This window comes from Octopus bimaculoides, chromosome 14, assembly GCF_046866305.1.
Source record: "Octopus bimaculoides isolate indiv1 chromosome 14, ASM4686630v1, whole genome shotgun sequence".
Taxonomy (NCBI): Eukaryota; Metazoa; Mollusca; class Cephalopoda; order Octopoda; family Octopodidae; genus Octopus; species Octopus bimaculoides.
The window spans coordinates 33,478,190-33,498,189 of NC_142941.1; the positions used below are offsets into that span (position 1 = coordinate 33,478,190).

At 37.6% G+C, this 20,000-nt stretch overlaps 1 protein-coding gene across 2 annotated transcripts in view; it reads left to right on the top strand.

Annotated features, from left to right (window-relative positions):
- The window catches only part of LOC106871010 (protocadherin gamma-B7), a 289,259-nt gene that overhangs the window by 252,205 nt on the left and 17,054 nt on the right, over positions 1 to 20,000 (top strand). For both annotated transcript variants that reach the window (XM_089362677.1, XM_089362678.1), the window contains one exon: positions 10,355 to 13,055. In XM_089362677.1, coding sequence (XP_089218803.1) covers positions 10,407 to 13,055 — 2,649 coding nt within the window. In that variant the 5' untranslated portion in view covers positions 10,355 to 10,406. The remainder of the gene's footprint in view (positions 1 to 10,354; positions 13,056 to 20,000) is intronic.

Consider the following 20,000-nt stretch of genomic DNA (forward strand, 5'->3'; position numbering starts at 1 on the left):
ATTATGCACCGTTTTGGGTATTTATACCTACAAACCTCGAATATCTCAATAACTACTGGTCCGATTTACGCGAAACTTGTTTTATTCCGTTCAAATTAACATTTCAGGGGTAACTTAATTCATAGTATTTTCCCATTATGCGCCAGTTTAGTTGGGTAACATTGCAAGCAAGCAAGCAAGATTGAATTTCACTTTTATTAGTATATAGATGATATAGTAAAGGCGCGTGTTTAGGGCGTTGTACCCACGGTCCTTAGATCATGAGTTCAATTATCGGACTATGCGGCCCGTTCTGTTTTTGAGCGAAACATTTCACATTGTTCCAATCCACTCAGATGTATGCGGGTAACCATGTGACGGGATAGCCTTCTGATCGGGGAGAATGTTGGTCTGCTCACCCAGCCAATGGGGTGGTATCATTCGGAGAAAGGTACAAGAATGTAAAGCACAATGTGACCAGCGATGTTTAACAACATCCTATAGTGTGGTCGGTACCGTGAACTATATATATATATATACATACATACATGTGTGTATGTGTGTGTGTGTGTGTATGTGCATGTGCGTGCGTGTAAGTATGTGTATGGGCGTGTGTGTGTGTGTGTGTGTGTGTGTGTGTGTGTGTGTGTGTGTGTGTTCACACAAGATTTACCAGTTGAAAATAATATATCTATAAATGTTTATTGTAAACGGTTCTAAATGTTTCCTAACAGTTTTAAGCTTACCCAACAGCTTTTGCCAAAATGCTGAGATAGAATCTACGCAGTCATTTGTCTCGAAAGAGACTCACTAGAGTTTCTCTCAAATCCTACCCACTGTCTTTTTTTTGTATTTGCTTCTTATACCTTCTCTCTCTCTCTCTCTCTCGCTCTCTCTCTCTCGCTCTCTCTCTCATTCCCTCTCTCTCTTTCTCTTTCTCTCTCTCTCTCTCTTTCTCTCTGTTCATGCGTATAAGGAAAGAGAAATAGTTAAAGCCAATCGTGTTCAATTAATAAATCATAAAGTCTCTCTTTCGCCACTCTCTCTCTCACTCTCTCTGTCTGTAGGTGTATAGTTCTACGTAGGCAGGCGTACACATGTGTGTATGTTTGCCACCAGTGCCAAAACGTATAGGCTGAATATCCAGTCAGCCGTGCCAAGCCGTCAGCATCCAAACTACCGCGCCCAATCGTTTCATTACGTGGTCTTCAGATGATTGTGTAGAAGGGAAAGAATAGTTCAATGGTTCGAATCCTACTTTTAATTATAATGTTTAATATGTTACACCTTTTTTTTATTAAACATTTTGAGTCCTTCACCGTTTAACCTCTTACTGTGTTAATCGAACATGGATATGATTGATGATAGTCCAGACATGACCATCCCACATTTTTGTATTTATGTATATTTAAGACTGCATAGTCTAATGTGTTCTACCGTATTTTTCAAGGCTGTAGAATACGATCTGAAAGAGGATTTTGGTTGCTGTTTGTAGCAGGTCGAGCGACAACATAGAGATATATCATATCTGATTGGCTTCCTAGCGAGAAAGGTAGATATGAAGAATGGAAAAGAACAGTAAAATTATAGTATACATGAACACACACACACGCACACACACACACACACACACACACACACACACACACACACACACACACACACACACACACACACACACACACACACACACACACACAGAGGAGACAAAGAAGTTATGCCTGACTGAAGCAGATGCCATATTAAGTCAAAACCACCATAATTCATGCTAAGGCATTTCTGGCAAAGCCAACTGGGTTAGAATTTAGGGTTGAAACACGGCACCATGGAGGATTCTTTTATCTGTGTCTTCACAAAAGGAAAAAAAAAACATCTTTATTATGCTTTTATTTTTTTTTAGCTTTTTATTATTATTTTTATTATTATTATTATTATTATTATTATTATTATTATTATTATTATATATCTTTAATTATTTCTTTTATTTCTTCCTTATATACGAATATGTGTGCTCGAGTATGTGAGTGTTTGCATACATACATACATACATTTGTATTATATATCTATGTATATATATATATATATATATATATATATATATATATATATATATATATATATATATATATATATATATATATATATATATATATATATGTATGTATATATATATATATATATATATATATATATATGTATATATATATATGTATATATATATATATATATATATATATATATGTATATATATATATATATATGTATATATATATATATATATATATATATATATATATATATATATATATATATATATATACACACATACACATATACATATGTATATATATATGCATATGTGTACGTGTGTGTGTACGTGTGTGTGTACGTGTGTGTGTATGTATGTGTGTATATATATATATATATATATATATATATATATATATATATATACATGTATGTACATATATATATGTATATGTATGCATGCGTATGTATGTTTACATATGCACATGAAGTCACATACGTATATGCTTATGGTTATGTGCGTTACCGCGCGCGCGCACGTCTGTGTGTGTGTGTGTGTGTGTGCATAAAGGCATTGTACTGAAAGGATGTCTTTGTTACGGTTTTATCGTTTTTATCAAAGTTTTTCATATTTTCGCGCATATATACATATATATATATATAAATACGTACACGCACGCTTGTATCTACGCATATATACATACATATTTACATATATATATACATATGAGTATGCATGTATATGTATATATATATGCATTTGCATATATATATATATATATATATATATATATGCCAAACAACCGCAATTCCTGTGGCTAGGCCAGTTACATTTGCCCTGCTTATTGTAAGTAGGTAGCAACACACGCCAATACCACCTTATCCTGAAGATGAAACTAGAAAAGTTTTGAGTTTAAGAGACTTGCATAAAGACTATAGGCTCACGTATGTAGCTTTATAGTTACTATATATATATATATATATACAACACGGTGGTGCATCAGCATGGCCGCAGCTCTGAGCTGAAACTTTGAAATGAAATGAAAATATATATATATATATACGTATATGTGTGTGTATGTGTTTGTGTCTGAGTTCCTCCCTCCCCAGTGTCTGTGAAGCGATGTTGGTGTGTTTATGTTCCCATAACTTAGTGGTTCGGTAATATATATATATATATATATATATATATATATATATATATATATATATATATATATATATATATGTAAGTATGTATGTATGTATGTATATATGTTTGTATGTATGTATGTATGTATGTATATGACGGACTCTCTAGTCGAAGGCGACATATGAGTGTTCAGCGAGGAGACAGAAAAGAATCCAACCAAATAGACAACCAACAACACACGTTATTATTACTACTATTGTCCAATGTTTGCAATTCATTTACTTTACCTGGTGTCTCCTAATGGCGATTCCTAAGGCCATCAAAAGCAATATGGATATGAGTACAGGATCTAGCTGAGAAATCGCATTGTTGACAATGGTGTTTTGCGAGAAGACTGTTGTTCTGTTGGTTTATTTTTCTAGTTTCCTTTAACTTCTCTTGATTCCTCACATTTCCAGGAGAGTGCTATTCTCTACTCTATCATCCTAATATTAATCTTACATATTTGCTTATGTCATCTCATATGAAAGCTTTTCAGTTGATTGGTTTTCTTACAATGGTTTGTCCAGGTCTCTGCTCTATAAATGTATTATTTGGACAGCTGACTTATACATGTCTATTTCTGTCCTTACTGAGACATCATTAGCATTCCAAAGTCGACCATAAACTTCCCAAAAACTGTATTGGTGTTTCCAATACGAGTTTGGACCTTCCTATCGAGTTTATCATCACTAGTTTCTGAAGAACCCAAATATGTGAGAGCATCAATTGTTTTCAGAGCTTTGCCTTCAACAAACACTGGGCAAGATTTCCAGGATATGGCTGATACAACAGTTCAGTTATTTTTATGCTGATAGTTAAGCTAAAAGATCTGGCTTCTGCTGTAAATCTATCACTGATGTGCTGGATCTCATGGTGTGTATGAGCAACTAGAGCACAATCATCTGCAATCAGTAAGTTTCTTATTGTCTGAGATGCAACTTTAGTCCTTGCTTTGAACCGCTGTTACTTGAAGATACCACCCGTTGTTCTATATTCAAGAAAGACACTATCTTCTACATCAGAAAGAGGACAATCTAGCATTACTGCAAATAATACTGGTGCCGAAATACAACCTTATTTTGTATCGTTTTTAACATCAAAAGGCTGAGACTGACTGCCATTTGAGAGAATAGATGCCTTCATATCTGTAAGGACACTATAATATTTGACATTTGCTCGGGAATCCCGAGTTTTGTTAATAGTTACCACAACGCATGCCGACATATAGAATCAAAAGCTTTCGTAACGTCAACAAATTCCTTATAGAGGCCTTTATTGTTCTCTCGGGCTTTCTCTTGCAAACTGAATATTGTATCCGCTGTCCTTCCACCTGACTTAAACCCACACTGACTCACTGGATAGATAGAACCGACTAAGTCAGAGTTAATTCTGTTTAAGATTACTCTAGAGAGGACTTTTTCTGCAACAGAGAGCAGCGATACGCCATGATGATTGTCACATTCAAACTTATTACACTTATATGAATGTACAATTGTTGCATCTTTAAATTGTTGATGGACAATTCCTGTTTGCCACATTTGAACTATAAGCTCTGTCAATTTATCTGTCAAAGTATTTCCGCCAGATCTAAAAATTTCTCCAAGAGTACCATCCAAGCGTAGATCTAATGCAAGAGAATCAATTATTGGTCTTTAGGCGATATTATTGATTGAGTTCATGTCTACATTTGTATCTTAATAAACGCATCTTTAAAATGTTCTGTCCAACGTTTCAATACGTCATTATGGTCTGTGAGAAGATTCCCTTCTGTAGAAAGAACAGGAAAGCACCCTTCTATTCTGGGACCAAATGTCCCCTTCTAATTTTGGTAAAGACCTTTCATGTCATGTTTGTCGGCTGATTCTTGCAGAGCTTTAGCCTTTTGTTCCCACCACTTTTGGTTAATTTCTGGGAATTTAGTTTGAACAGAGTTTTTAGCAGACTTGTAAAGCTTAATCATCTCAGCAATGTTCTTATAAACAGTCTTTTCTTTATGAAGTCTGTACATTTCTTGAGGCTGTTCATTTATAATCTCATCATTTTCCTCAAACCAATCTTGGCTTTTACAGCATGAAAACCTAAGAATGTCTGACTCGTAAACAGTATCTCTAGGATGACCCTACGATTCTTCCATATTTTCCGCGATTCTAACATTAGTTAACTTTTTATCAAGTGTTTGAGCGAGAATAAACTTGTTATCTACTTTAATCTTTTGAAATATCAAGTTCCCTAATCATTATTTTACCATTTTTTAATGACCAGCATTGGTCTTATTTTCACCGTACTACAAATTATAGCCTGGTCAGACCAGCATTTTGCCTTATTGAAAGAACGTGTTAATCTAACGTCATGAACGTGTTAAGATAATAAGCATGTCAAGTCGCTCTTGAGCGACCTGACATGTTTGTTACCATGTATTTGTAACATGTAACCCAGTACAACCTGTTGCATGGTCGGGTCGTCGGTGACTAAACTGGCAACCCCACTGAGCTTGCTTGGTGAGGAGGGTGACTGTTAGATATCCTGCGTAACAAAAATATAACCGTAAAAGATGGGGGAGAAACTCATGAGTAGACAACGGCCATCGAATAAAATGTACATATGTATATATTATTTATATACTTTATTTTATTTATATTTTTTAATTTTATATCTTTAATATATATAATATTTTATATTTTTTGTATTCCTTTTTATATATTTTTATATTTTATGTATTGTATATCCCGTTTTATATATTTTTTATGTTATGTTCTTTGTATATGTGTGTTTAAGTGTGCGTTGAGTCACCAACCCTCAACCCATTGGTTGATCAAGCCTTGCCATCACTATTTGATCTGCGATCTGGTCTGCATCTGACATGTGGTACACTGTACACCAGTACAGGTTATGCTTTCTAGGTGCAGAGAGTGGGTTTTGTCCAGCACAAGAAACTTCCACTTTAAACAAACTCATAGTGCTGGCCGTTCAGCGATGAAATGATAGCAAAGGGGACAAGAGGAGAAAGTCACTGGGAGTCTGTAGCTTGAGCTTTGTACGTATGGTGGTAAGAAGCAGATGGCCGTTCTGTGAAACTTACGTGAGTAATTTTCCAGTCCGTGTCCTTAATTATAAAGCAGCGTAATTAGGATGGCACTGCCCTCAAAAATTGTTTGCTCACACAATCCTGTCATTATACTATGAATTACTGGACTTTCAACCCTGCAATCAGAAAATTGTGAGAAGACAAAAGAAAAAGGGTCGAGAAACAAATATGAGTATAACAGCTTGGAACGTACGCACACTTCAGGACCACAAGAAGCGTCCTAAGCCAAAACAACATTTATAGCTTGGCTTCAGAGAAGTAAAATTGTTAGTTTTGCCTCTCTTTCAGAGACAAAGCTACCACATTCTAGTCAGCTGAATGAATTAGTTGGAGGGTACACTTTCTGCTAGATTGGTTTTTCTGAAGCAGAAAAAAAAAAAGAGAATCTGGTGTAGGTTTCACTATTAATAATGATATTCTACATAAACTGGAATCCATTATCAAATGGAATTAATGATCGTCTAATGTTATTGCGAATTCCAATTGGCCTAGGAAAATATGCTACACTGGTAAGTGCTTACGCACCGATACTTGGTTCTGCAGATGCAGTCGAGGAAAAATTTTGTTCCGATTTACGAATATTACTGGACTGAATTCCCAATCAAGATAATTTTTCCTTTTAAGAGATTTTAATGCCCTTGTTGGATCAGATTAAATTTCTTGGTCAAATACTATTGGTAAGCATGGTTTTGGTAAAATGAACTCAAATGGACTCCTCCTACAATCTTTGTACAGTAAGTTTGGACCTTCTGTCACCAATACACTTCAATTCAATTCAACAATCTAATACAAAAAAAAAACAAAAAAACAAACAACTTGGTATCATCCTAGATCGGGTCATGACTATGTGATCATCTGAAGCCTAGATAGAAATATATATATTTTTTATCTTTTACATATAGGCGCTAGTGTGGTTGTGGTTGCTTCCTAACCACATGGTTCTGGGTTCAATCTCACTGCGTGGCACCTTGACCAAGTATCTTTTACTATAGCCTCGGGCCGATCAAAGGCTTGTGAGTGGATTTGGTTGACGGAAACTGAAAGAAGCCTGTCGTATATATATTTATGTGTGTTTGTGTTTGTGTTTGTCCGCCCCCCCCCCCTCCGCCATCACTTGATAACCGACGCTGGTGTCTTTTTGTCCCCGCAGCTTAGCGATAGAATAGGTACGAAGCTTACAAACAATAAGTCTTGGTGTCGATTTCTTCTACTAAAACTCTTTAAGGCGGTGCTCCAGCATGGCCGCAGTCAAATGACTGAAACAAGTAAAAGAATAAAAGAATTTACGTATATACATTTTTACACACGCAGGTACACATACACACACACACACACACACACACACATACACACACACATAAACACACATTTTTGCTTCTGTCTCCATGCTGATACCACTTGCATTATTCACATTCGCTCATCCATTTTTCCAGTGGGCCGTGTTGTTGTCTAGGAGTTCACTGATACATTCATACATACATGCACGTATGTATATATACATACACACACACATATACATACACACATATATATGTATATATATATATGTATATATATATATATATATATATATATATATATATATATATATATATATATATATATATATATATATATATATATATATATATATATATATATATATATATGTATATATGTGTGTATATATATGTGTGTGTGTATGTGTGTGTGAGAGTGAAACCCTTCCCCCACCACTCCACCACCACATCTCTCCAATCTTTCTCGAGTTTTTCCACCTTATTTATTTATTTATTTATTTATTTTATCTAGTCTCTTGCTTCCTTAACTGATCTCTTAAATCTTTTGAATCTCCGGGAAAATAAATCAGGAAATAACAACAAAATGCAAATACACAAAAAAAAAACTGCAATAAAAAAGATAAAAATAAAATACATGAAATATAACAGACATAAAAAGTTAAGGTACAGTTCCAGCCATTTCCATGTAGGTTCTCTTCAACATAAATTTCTTCTTCGATGCCATATTCTCCCCCCTCTTTCTTCCCCCCTGCTCTTTCTCCCCTCCCCCTCTTTCTCCCCTCCCTCCTCCATTCTCTTGCCACTGCCAAATTGTCATGGAATATCGAAAGTATTTCCCAATTCTTCATTCAAATCATTCGGAAACTGGCATACGCTTGAATCGATTGGAAGATGATAATGTTTTTGTTGCTGTTGTTGGCGGGGGTAATGGTAATGGTGATGGTGGTGGTGGGTGGTCTTGCGGGTGGGGGTGGTGTGGTGTTGATACTGTTGTTGGTATTGGTGGTGGTAGTTGTATTGTGCTAGTGTTATTGTTGAGGATGTACGAGGTTGGCTGACATTGTTGGTTTCGGTGTTGTGTTAATGTTGTTGTTGTTGTTGTTTAGTTCCAACTTAACCTTCATAGTTGTTGTTGTTGGCACTCCGTCGCTTACGACGACGAGGGTTCCAGTTGATCCGATCAACGGAACAGCCTGCTCGTGAAATTAACGTGCAAGTGGCTGAGCACTCCACAGACACGTGTACCCTTAACGTAGTCCTCGGGGATATTCAGCGTGACACAGTGTGACAAGGCTGACCCTTTGAATTACAAGCACAACAGAAACAGGAAGTAAGAGTGAGAGAAAGTTGTGGTGAAGGAGTACAGCAGGGTTCGCCACCATCCCCTGCCGGAGCCTCGTGGAGCTTTAGGTGTTTTCGCTCAATAAGCACTCACAACACCCGGTAGAAACCATGCCAAATCAGACTGGAGTCTGGTGCAGCCTTCCAGCTTGCCAGTCCTAGTCAAACGGTCTAACTCATGCCAGCGTGGACAACGGAAGTTAAATGACTATAATGAAGAAAAATGGCAGCACACGTAACCATTTCCAGAGGAATTCCCCATCCCTAGCCTTCCTCCCACCCGAAACTTGTTGAGAAGAGGAAGAAGTTCGAGCTAAATGTCCTCAAAGTGAAGATCTAACTTGAAAGTTTGCGATAGAATAAACTCTGATTTAGGTACCCAAGGACCTGGTAGGGATGTCAAACAGGGTACCGAATTACATCTACCACCACATAAAAACATGCATTTCATTCGATGGGTTCCACAGTATTTCTGTCGACCCAATATTTTTTTCACAAGAACAAAGGGGTTCCAAGTTGGGTCCTACTTTGTCGTAACGAACCCAGAATAATGAGCTTAAGAAGCGGAAACCTTAAATTTACAATCTTAGCACTGATGAAGCAAATATGTGGCTAGTGGCGTTCCAGCTATGGCTATCTCATCCTACTCTCTGGCATCGTGCATCTAGGATTAGAGTATCTAATGTAAGGTCATTCCTTCCATGTAAACATGTAATTCAAGATACATTTAGCTACTATTTCTTTCAGGTCAAACGACCAGGAAGAAGCTCTCCTTCTCTCTCTATCATTGTTGTTGTTAATACGATGACGATATGTATATCAGGGAGTACATCTTCCTTTGTGAGTGATTTTACCACTATTTCTAGCACGACTCCTTACAAGACAACTTTGTCGGCTGGTTATTGCAGTTGTTACTGTTGTTTGCATTGTTGTGGTGTTGTGGTTTATGCTGACGGCGATGATGACAACGATGCTGGTTGTAGTGGTGGGGGTGAGGGTAATGCTGCTGGTGATGGTGATTGTGGTGGCAGTAGTGATGATGGGGAGATGATGATGATGATGATGATAATGATGATGATGATGATGATGATGATGATGATGATGTTGATAATGATGATGATGATGATGATGTTGATGATGATGATGATGATGATGATGATGATGATGATGATGATGACGACGACGACGAAGACGACGGTGACGACGACGACGATGATGATGGTGGTGATGATGATGGTAGTGATGATGATGATGGTGGTGATGATAGTGGTGGTGACGATGATGTTGATGACGACTATGATGACAATGTAGGTAGTGATGACATGGTGATTGTGGTACCGACAACGACGATGAGAATAATGGTGGTGGTCTTTTCTCCTTCGTTTTACTTTTTGTTGTCTTAATATTCCCCCCCCCCCCCCCTTTCTTTCAATACACTGTTTCTCACTATTTTTCATTTACTTACAGATGTACACGGAATTGTGACATGACATGCCTTCCATAGCATGCAGTTAGACGCATGCGATGCGGGACGGTCGTACAACACGTCAATTCTATGATGAAGCCGAATGTGTGCAGAACATTCTTACGACATGTCGTAGCTATGATGAGACCCGACAAATGCGAAACTATTGCGTTATCTGCTTTTGTTATGATCTGTCCTGACGTGTGTAGGATCATAGTAAGTCGTAGTATTTTTATGACCTGGATAGATGCGTGGAGGACGCTTGCTCGACATATCATAGCTGGGATGCAGACAAACAGGATGTTATTTAAGATTTCTCTAATGTTGTATGTTATTCAAAGCTGTGCATGTGTGGACCTAGTCTACGTAGTTGAAGAAAACCAAATTCCAGGAACATATCTTGGAAATATTGCTGAAGATTCACACATTCTGAAGAAGTTATCTGTAAAAGATAGGAGCCAGGTTCGATTCAGTTTATTACAAGAAGCAAATGAAAATTCATCATTGTTTAATGTAACGGAGTTTACTGGAAAACTCTATACGACCAGAATATTAGATGCTGAAATTTTATGTAAACCGAATATAGAATGTTTCTTAATGATCAACATAGCAATCAAGCGGGGTCAATTTTTTATGGAAATACTGAAGGTCAAACTTGTTGTACTGGATATCAATGATTGCAGGCCTGAGTTCATTGACAAAGAGATAAACATTAGCTTCTCTGAAGGAGATCGAAAAGGGACTCGTAAATCCATCCCCAGTGCAATCGACAGGGATATTAATGCGCTAAACTCCAAGATTACCTATCATTTACGTAATGCTACCGATAAACCTTTCTCTCTCTCAATGGTAAATATTCAAAATGGAACAGATAGGATATACATAACTGTTAAAGAAAAACTCGACAGGGAAACAATAGATACATATCATGTTGAGGTGGTCGCTGAAGATGGTGGTCGACCCCCAAATCTTTCGTATCTTCAGGTTCAAATTACAGTTACCGATGAAAATGATAATACTCCTATTTTTCTCCCAGATGCTTATAATGTCTCAATCAATAGAGTTGTATTTCCTGGAGAATTAATTGTCAAACTATCAGCTTCTGATGCCGATATTGGTAAAAATGGTCAGATTTCATATTATTTCACATCGCAGACTTCCACTGTAACGAAATACTACTTCACTTTAAATAAAACAACCGGCACCATTTACCTAAGAAAGAAGTTGGTACCAAATAAAAGCATAGATTTTAAGTTATTCGTGAAAGCAGTGGACAGTGGTCAGCCTCATCTTAGTGCCTTTGCTGATGTGTTAGTTAATGTTGTAAACACAGAGAATCACGCCCCCAAAATATTGGTTAACTTGGGTTCTTCATCATCTAACACAGCAGTTATTTCAGAAGCGATCAAAGTAGGGAGCTTCATTGGTTATGTTGAAGTGATAGACAACGACAATGGTTCCAACGGAGAAGTAATCTGTACACTTCGTGATCAGAGATTTTACCTTCATAACCTCGGTAAGAAAAAATACAAAATAAAAGTTAAAAATCCAATCGACCGCGAATCCAAGGTCAGCCATAACGTCACAATAGCTTGCAAGGACAAAGGTATGCCTCCCTTGTGGGTGAAGAGCAAGTTTTATATTCGAGTTATTGACATAAACGATGTACCTCCAAGATTTTCCCAAAAATCTTTTAAATTTTGGACTTATGAGAACCAGAACAGTAACTTTCCAGTTGGTTTTGTTAATGCTTCAGATCCAGACATGGGAGCCGGGGGTGAACTTTCTTACTCGTTGATGAATCTGAATGGAACTTTCTCGCCTTTTCAAATCACTAATTACGGGTACATTTCTACAAGAGTGTCACTGGATCGTGAACAGCAAGAAATCTATCATCTGCGTGTTTTCGTCAAGGACCACGGGGTACTTTCGCTAAACAATTCAGTTAGTGTCACTGTCGAAGTAATGGATGAAAACGACAATGTGCCCTGTTTTACCTTCCCAGATGTTAACCCCTTTCTCGTGAATGTCCATTATCGTCCACAGAATGGTAGAAACATCACAACTCTCAGAGCCATTGACAAAGACATCGGGAAGAACGCCTTCTTAACATATGAAATAACTGAAGGAAATACACGAAAACTATTCATACTAAATCGTAAAACTGGTCAATTATCTTTTAATCGAGTTCCTTTCGAAAAGGACACTGGGATACATAATCTACAGATTAGAGTCAGAGACAGTGGAATTCCTGTATTACATGCAGTGACAAATCTATCATTAATATTATCAATTGGCAACGCCGCATCCAAAACATTAACAGCGGTGCAGTTCGGTACGACTGTCAGGATTCATAAAAATCTGTTTATCGTCATAATCTTGGTGGTTATGATTGCTTCGGTTTGTGTAGTGGTGTTGATCACAACATGTCTGATACGCAGAAATGACTGTGGGAGAAATTCACGCGTTGACAAAGCTACTGCAACAAACAGACGTCGAGAAGGAAAATGCTTCAAATGCTTGCCTATGACAGCCGTATCACAAATCGACATAACTCTGCCTGAGGTGACCAACAAACGCAATACATGGAATGTACAGCTTACTGAATCTTGTGTTGATCTCGACACAGAAAACGAAATAGACAACAACGACTGTGATTCACATCCGTTAAATATCCAGGCATCAGTTCCAACAATACAAGACGTAAGTTGAAACATTTATTTTATATGTATGCATAAAAGACGACACGGGAGGGATAAGTTTTAACAAATGTCGTATCAATTTAACGTTCAAAAGGAAGATAGAATTTTGACGTTTCGGACGTTCGTCCTTCATCAACAAAAGGAAAAGAATGAGGAAAGGTAGTGTAAAAATAAAAGGAATGAGGAAATGGGGTTGGAGAAAATATGTATATATGTATATATGCATGTTTGTATGTATGAATACATGTATGTGTATGTATACATGTATGTGTGTAAGAAAGTATGCCTGTTTGTGTGCGTATAAATATGTAAATATGGATGTTTCTGTGTATATAAGTATGTATGTGTGTTCATATCTCGAGTGCAAACCTTTATATCAATTGATTACACTTCTGACTCTTGTAGTTATAAACTGCAGCACAGTAAGATTTAAAAGAAATGACAATGAATTTGGTACCAAAATAAAACTGACATTATCACCTTGGAATATTCTCTTTGAAATATTTATAAAATCGGAGGCGCACGTATAGCTATGTGGTTTAGAAGCTCACATTGTAAGCACGTGATTTCAGGTCTATTCCCACTGCGTGTTACATTGGGCGACTGTCTTCTACTATAACCTCCAACCAATCTATACCTTGTGAGTGAATTTATTAAACGGAAACAGTGTGGAGGTCCGCTGTATACATGTGTGCGTGCTTTTTGTGTTTGGCCCCAACCACCGCTTAACAACTGGTGTTGGTTTGCTTATGTGACCTTAACTTAGCGACTCGACAAAAAAAGACCAATAGAATAAGTCCCAGAAATTAAAATTGAAATAATGAAATAAGTACTTGGGTCGTTTTATTGTACTACAATCTTCTGGGAGGTACTGTAGCATGGCCGCAGTTCAATGATTGAATCAAGTAAAAGATATTCGGTTCGCGTTCAGTTACCAGATCATTGTGAATCTTAACTGCAGTGATACTATCAACCATGAATGGGCAATAAAATCAAATGCCTTTCCGTAATCAAGTCATACTGTTACAAGGTTTCTGCAGTGTGTACTTCAGACAACACAGTTTTATTTATCAACAGTCGTTCAGCACATCCCCATGCTTCCCTCACTCCACCTGTCTGCTCAGTCATTACATGACTGAATCGCAACAGTCCTCGAAGAATTGGTTGAGACAACTTGTGTAAATTTGTACGGGCGTGACAGTGTGGTAAGAAGATTACTTCCCAACCACATGGTCCCGGGTTCAGTCCTACTGTATGGCACCTTGGGCAAATGTCTCTTACTTGGGCAAAAGTCTCTTCCGTGTCCTACTAAGCACCTTTCTCAAAGCTTTAATGAAAGTTTCAACGTCGATTGTATAAATTATACAGTCGATATTGTGACGGCATTTTTTTAGTTTTTATATAGCCATGATACATCCCAATAAAAATCTTTCCTTTCATTTCAAATCTTAAACCATTAACTAAGATGATGCTTTTCTTCGTCCTCCTGTGTATAACTTGGGGATTTAAAGCTCTGTCGAATGAGTCTTATATAGAGATATATGAGAGTTATTGTAATGGTGATGATAGCTGCATCGGTTTGTCTACATCTTATCAGTTTCTTTTATCGGTGTACATTTCTTTTGTGGTTGGTTTTAAGCATCTTCAGAAAGTCAACTGGCATCACAGGAACTAGAATAACGATTGCTATCAGATTGTGACAGCTGCTTTTCAGGCGTTTGGCGATACTTCTTGCAGAAAAAGTTTTCATGTGAAGTGGCTTAAGTTTCAGTGAATTTCGTCTTAACGATTTTAATCACTTCCTGAAGCCGGCAAAAAGCTGTTCACGGGATATTTTACGGCATCGGAGTGGATCTCGTTTTACGTTTGCAGACCAAATGAAGTATGAATATTTACGTATTCATACAATAGTGATATTGGAAACGGCATCGGTTGGTGATATTGTTGTTATCAATGGGAGCCATGATCGTGTAGAGGAAATCGCATTCAGTGAAAAATATGTTTTCAATCCTCTACACCCGCACCTCTGTTGGGACCAAGACATACGCGTGCGCGCATATGATTGTGTGTGTGCATATATATATATGTGTGTGTGTGTTCTTTTATCCTTTATCTTTTACTGTTTCAGTATTTTGAGTGCGGCCATGCTGGGGCCTTGAAGGGTTTTTAGTCGACTTATTCTTTTCAAAAACCTGGCACTTATTCTACCCATTACTTTTGCTGAACCGCTATGTTACAGGGACGTAAACACAGCAACACCGGTTGTCAAGCGGAGGTGGAGGACAAACATAGACACAAAGACACATACACACATAGGTATACACACACATACATATATGCCATATCGGCCGAACAAATGGACGCATGAACATGATCTACCCGATGTCCATGTATACTACGGACTCTACTGTAATCATTCCAGGAATATGGACTATGATCTTAAGAAACACAAGATCATACAAACGCGCGTAGCGATGCAACAAAACATCTATAAATTCCATCCAAGGATTATTATTGTTATTGTTATATGTATCCTACATTATATCGTCACAGCTCGTTGCGACTCCCCAAAACTGGTATTGCCAATTGGCATCATTAGGCTGTAACCGGCATAATAGAATAGGAACTTCTAAATGCATATTCAAAATGTTTCCGGTAAACGAACTTAAAGGGTGTGTATATATATATATATATATATATATATATATATATATATATATATATATATATGTGTGTGTGTGTGTGTGTGTGTGTGTGTGTGTGTGTGTGTGTGTGTGAGCGCACGTGTGTGTGTGTATGTGTGTGTATTTTATTCTTTTACTTGTTTCAGTCATTTGACTGTGGCCATGCTGGAGCACCGCCTTTAGTCTAACAAATCGACCCCAGGATTTATATATATACATACATATATATATATATATATATATATATATATATATATATATATATATATATATATATATATATATATATGACGAGCTTCTTTCAGTTTCCGTCTACCAAATCCACTCACAAGGCTTTGGTCAGCCCGAGTCTATAGTAGCCCAAGGTACCACGCAGTGAGACTGGACCCGGAGCCATGTGGTTGGGAAGCAAGCTTCTTATCAGACATCCATATATACGACACAAGCCCGAGACCGTACCAACTGGCGTTGTTCCATCACCATCAGAACCAAGAACTTCGAAGCCACAAGAAAAGAAAAAGAAGAAACCAAGCAACGAGAGAGAAAGGCTTGACAGAATCAACCTAACCTTCCGCCAACATTACCCTGCAGCCAATGCCATCGACTGTTCGATTCAAGAATTGGTCTATACAGCTATCAACGGAATCACCATAAAGGGAGCGTTAAGCAAAGAAGAAACTAAGGCTGATGACGACGACAATGACTAATAATATTCTTTTAAAAAACTTTTCTTTTCATTTTCCCAAAATTTAATGGTTTTCCATACTTACAGTTGAAAAAGTTTCAATGACTGAAACCGGTAGTCAAATGTTTTTTATAAAATTATTTTAGCATTTTCTACCTTGACTTTTTTTCATATATATGTATGTATATATATATATATATATATATATATATATATATATACACATATACAGAGCTACACATACAGGCACAGTCCAAGGAACTTTTCGAAGGGAGAGCACAACGTCAGAAAGGAATACCATTCCAGGAGAAAAGTGCGTAATAACATTATTTAGAAAGGGGCACTTCTTTTCTTGTGGGTAGCACGTGCCCCTCAGTCACATCCCCCTTGGGTCCGCCCCTGATATGCACACACATACGTATATATTTACACACACACATGTACATACATACATACATACATACATATGTTTTTTCCCGCCATTTCATCAATCGTTAATCGTTACACATTTTTTCTCTCTCTGTTCTTTTCCCCCTTAACTCTTTCTGCCGAAGAGCATAGACTCGAAACGGCAAAGACTTTTCCATTCTTCCGGAGCGTTAAACTAATACACCTGCTTGTTTTTCCTTTACCTGTCTTCGTCTTTTGTTTTATGGAAATTTGTACTATACGTGCGTGCGTGCGTGTGTGCGTGTGTGTGTGTGTGTGTGTGTGTGTGTGTGTGTGTGTGTGTGTGTGTGTGTGTGTGTGTGTGTGTGTGAATGTATGTATGTATATTCTCCATAGTTATAAATATTCTATATAATCATAAAAATATTCTACATACAGACATCACCTGCGTTACGGAAGCATTGCACTTCTGAATAGCTTCATGTTACGTGAAATTCCTTAACGTTAAACCCTGCCCCCTTTTCCATTAACTTTCTTTTACCTGGAGGTCAATGAACATGGAATCAATGGGAATACACTTCTTGCGTTACAGAACTCGCCATTACAGCAAGATTTTCAAAAATGCAACGTTCACTAATACATCCATGCATGCACGCACACAGACGCGCGCACACACACACAAACTGAAGCAAACATATATACACAGGCATATACAAACTTATACACACACGCAAACAAGCTGAAACACAAACTGAAACGCACACATACAAACATATACATACAAACTCACACACGCATACAACACATACACACACATACACACAAACATATACATACAAATACACACACGCATACAAACACACACACTCACACACAAACTTGAAAGTAAATTGGTCACATGTCCCGAGGCTCTGTGGAACCGGTACTTAACAGCAGGTAAGAAGCAAGTTCTGCTGTCAATAGGTCGTTGGTATACATTAAATACCAATTTCCGATAGTTGAAAATAACTGAAGCTTGTAGAATAAAATGGTCTTTCAAGGAACTATTGAAACAGCTGCAGGAATTTCGAATTCACGACTCAAAATTCGATATTCCACTACTTAACTTCTACACACAGATACTTTCGTGTCTACGCACAAATACGTCACGTTATTTTAAAACTGCTCCGCTTTAGGTCAAGCGTATAAACTTCTGTGGGTTTTTTTTTTCAGTTGGTTGTAGCCCTTGGTGTAAAGGCTATTTTGAGGGATGGTGCTCAACCTTGCTTGATAGGCTTTATCACGAGTGTTAGACCCAACACTGGACGGTTGACATCCTTATTTCGGTGGGATGGTCGATTGGATTGGATGTAGTTGTTTGGATGCTAAAGATTTCGCCCCCGGCTGACTGGACATCCAACTTGTTTTGATGATTGCATGTTTTTGGCATTGGAAGAAAACGCACACATGCACGCACGTTCGCAGAAATGCACACATGAGTGAGGGACGGAGCGAGAGAGAGAGAGAGAGAGAGAGAGAGAGAGAGAGAGAGAGAGAGGGGGAAGAAGGTAATTTATTGGACACGATTGACATAGACACTTTCCTTCTCATACACACGAAGAGAAATATTCTCTCTCACACACACACACACACTCATATATATACATACATACATATATATATATATATATATATATATATATATATATATATATATAGAGAGAGAGAGAGAGAGAGAGAGAGAGAGAGAGAGAGAGAGAGAAAGAAAGAAAGAAAGAAAGAGAGAAAGAAAGAAATAAAGAGAAAAAGAAAGAACTGGAGGCAGAGAATACAGGGAAGAGAACGAGAGATACATTATGACGAGTAAAACATTAAAACGTCTGATGTCAAATAAGGCAGCGTCGAATCAGTGACGTCAAATAGTCGGTGCCCCAATGGCTATGCCAAAAGGTCCCCCACCCTTATTCCGGGCGGTAGATCTAGGTATAGCTGATTATGTCTAAACATGATAGTTTCAAGGCTGGTGGAGGCCTTATACGCCTTATACGCCGCTGGTCTAACAACGGTTTTCCAGGCTTTAGAATATCTTCAGCGGTCTCCATTCTGTCACCGTTATTCGGATCATGCATGGTTGTGTGGCTATGACTCTCGCTTTGCAGCCTTGTCGTTGCGTCTCCAATTCTGCTGCGCTGCACCGTGGGTAAATGTCTTCTATTATAGCCCCGGCATGACCAGCACCTTGTGAATTAATTCGAGGGAGAGAAAGTGTGTGGAAGCTCATTGCATACATATATATATAGATACATACACACACCTACACACACACATACACACACACACACACACACACACACACACATATATATATATATATATAGGCGTAGGAGTGGCTGTGTGGTAAGTAGCTTGCTTACCAACCACATGGTCCCCGGTTCAGTCCCACTGCGTGGCATCTTGGGCAAGTGTCTTCTACTATAGCCTCAGGCTGACCAAAGCCTTGTGAGTGGATTTGGTAGACGGAAACTGGAAAGAAGCCCGTCGTATATATGTATATATATATATATATGTGTGTGTGTCTGTGTATGTGTTTGTCCCCCCCTCCCCCAACATCGCTTGACAACCGATGGTGGTGCGTTTACGTCCCCGTAACTTAGCGGTTCGGCAAAAGAGACTGATAGAATAAGTACTAGATTTCCAAAGAATAAGTCCTGGGGTCGATTTGCTCGACTAAAGGCCGTGCTCCAGCATGGCCGCAGTCAAATACCTGAAACAAGTAAAAGAGTAAAAGAGAATATAAATTTAGATAAAACTTAGGTTTGTTTCGACCAAAGATTGATCCAGGCCATGTCTAACTTATTAGTACCACCTATACACAAATACATATGTATACATATGCACAAAGCCGTCGGAAAACAGATTATAGCAGCGACTCCATCTAAGAATATCTGAAGAAGGAATTGTATTCCGAAATATCATCGGACTATAGATAACTAAATTACAACAGGCATATAGTCCATTTTTTGTATTATAGTGCATTGCTGTACCAGTCAAAACATTTTATTCTTTACAAACAATACACAATGCTACAAGCGAGCTACAATACTCTCCTATAAATATATATACATATATATATATATATATATATATATATATATATATATATATATATATATATATATATATATATATATATATAGTGCCGATGATT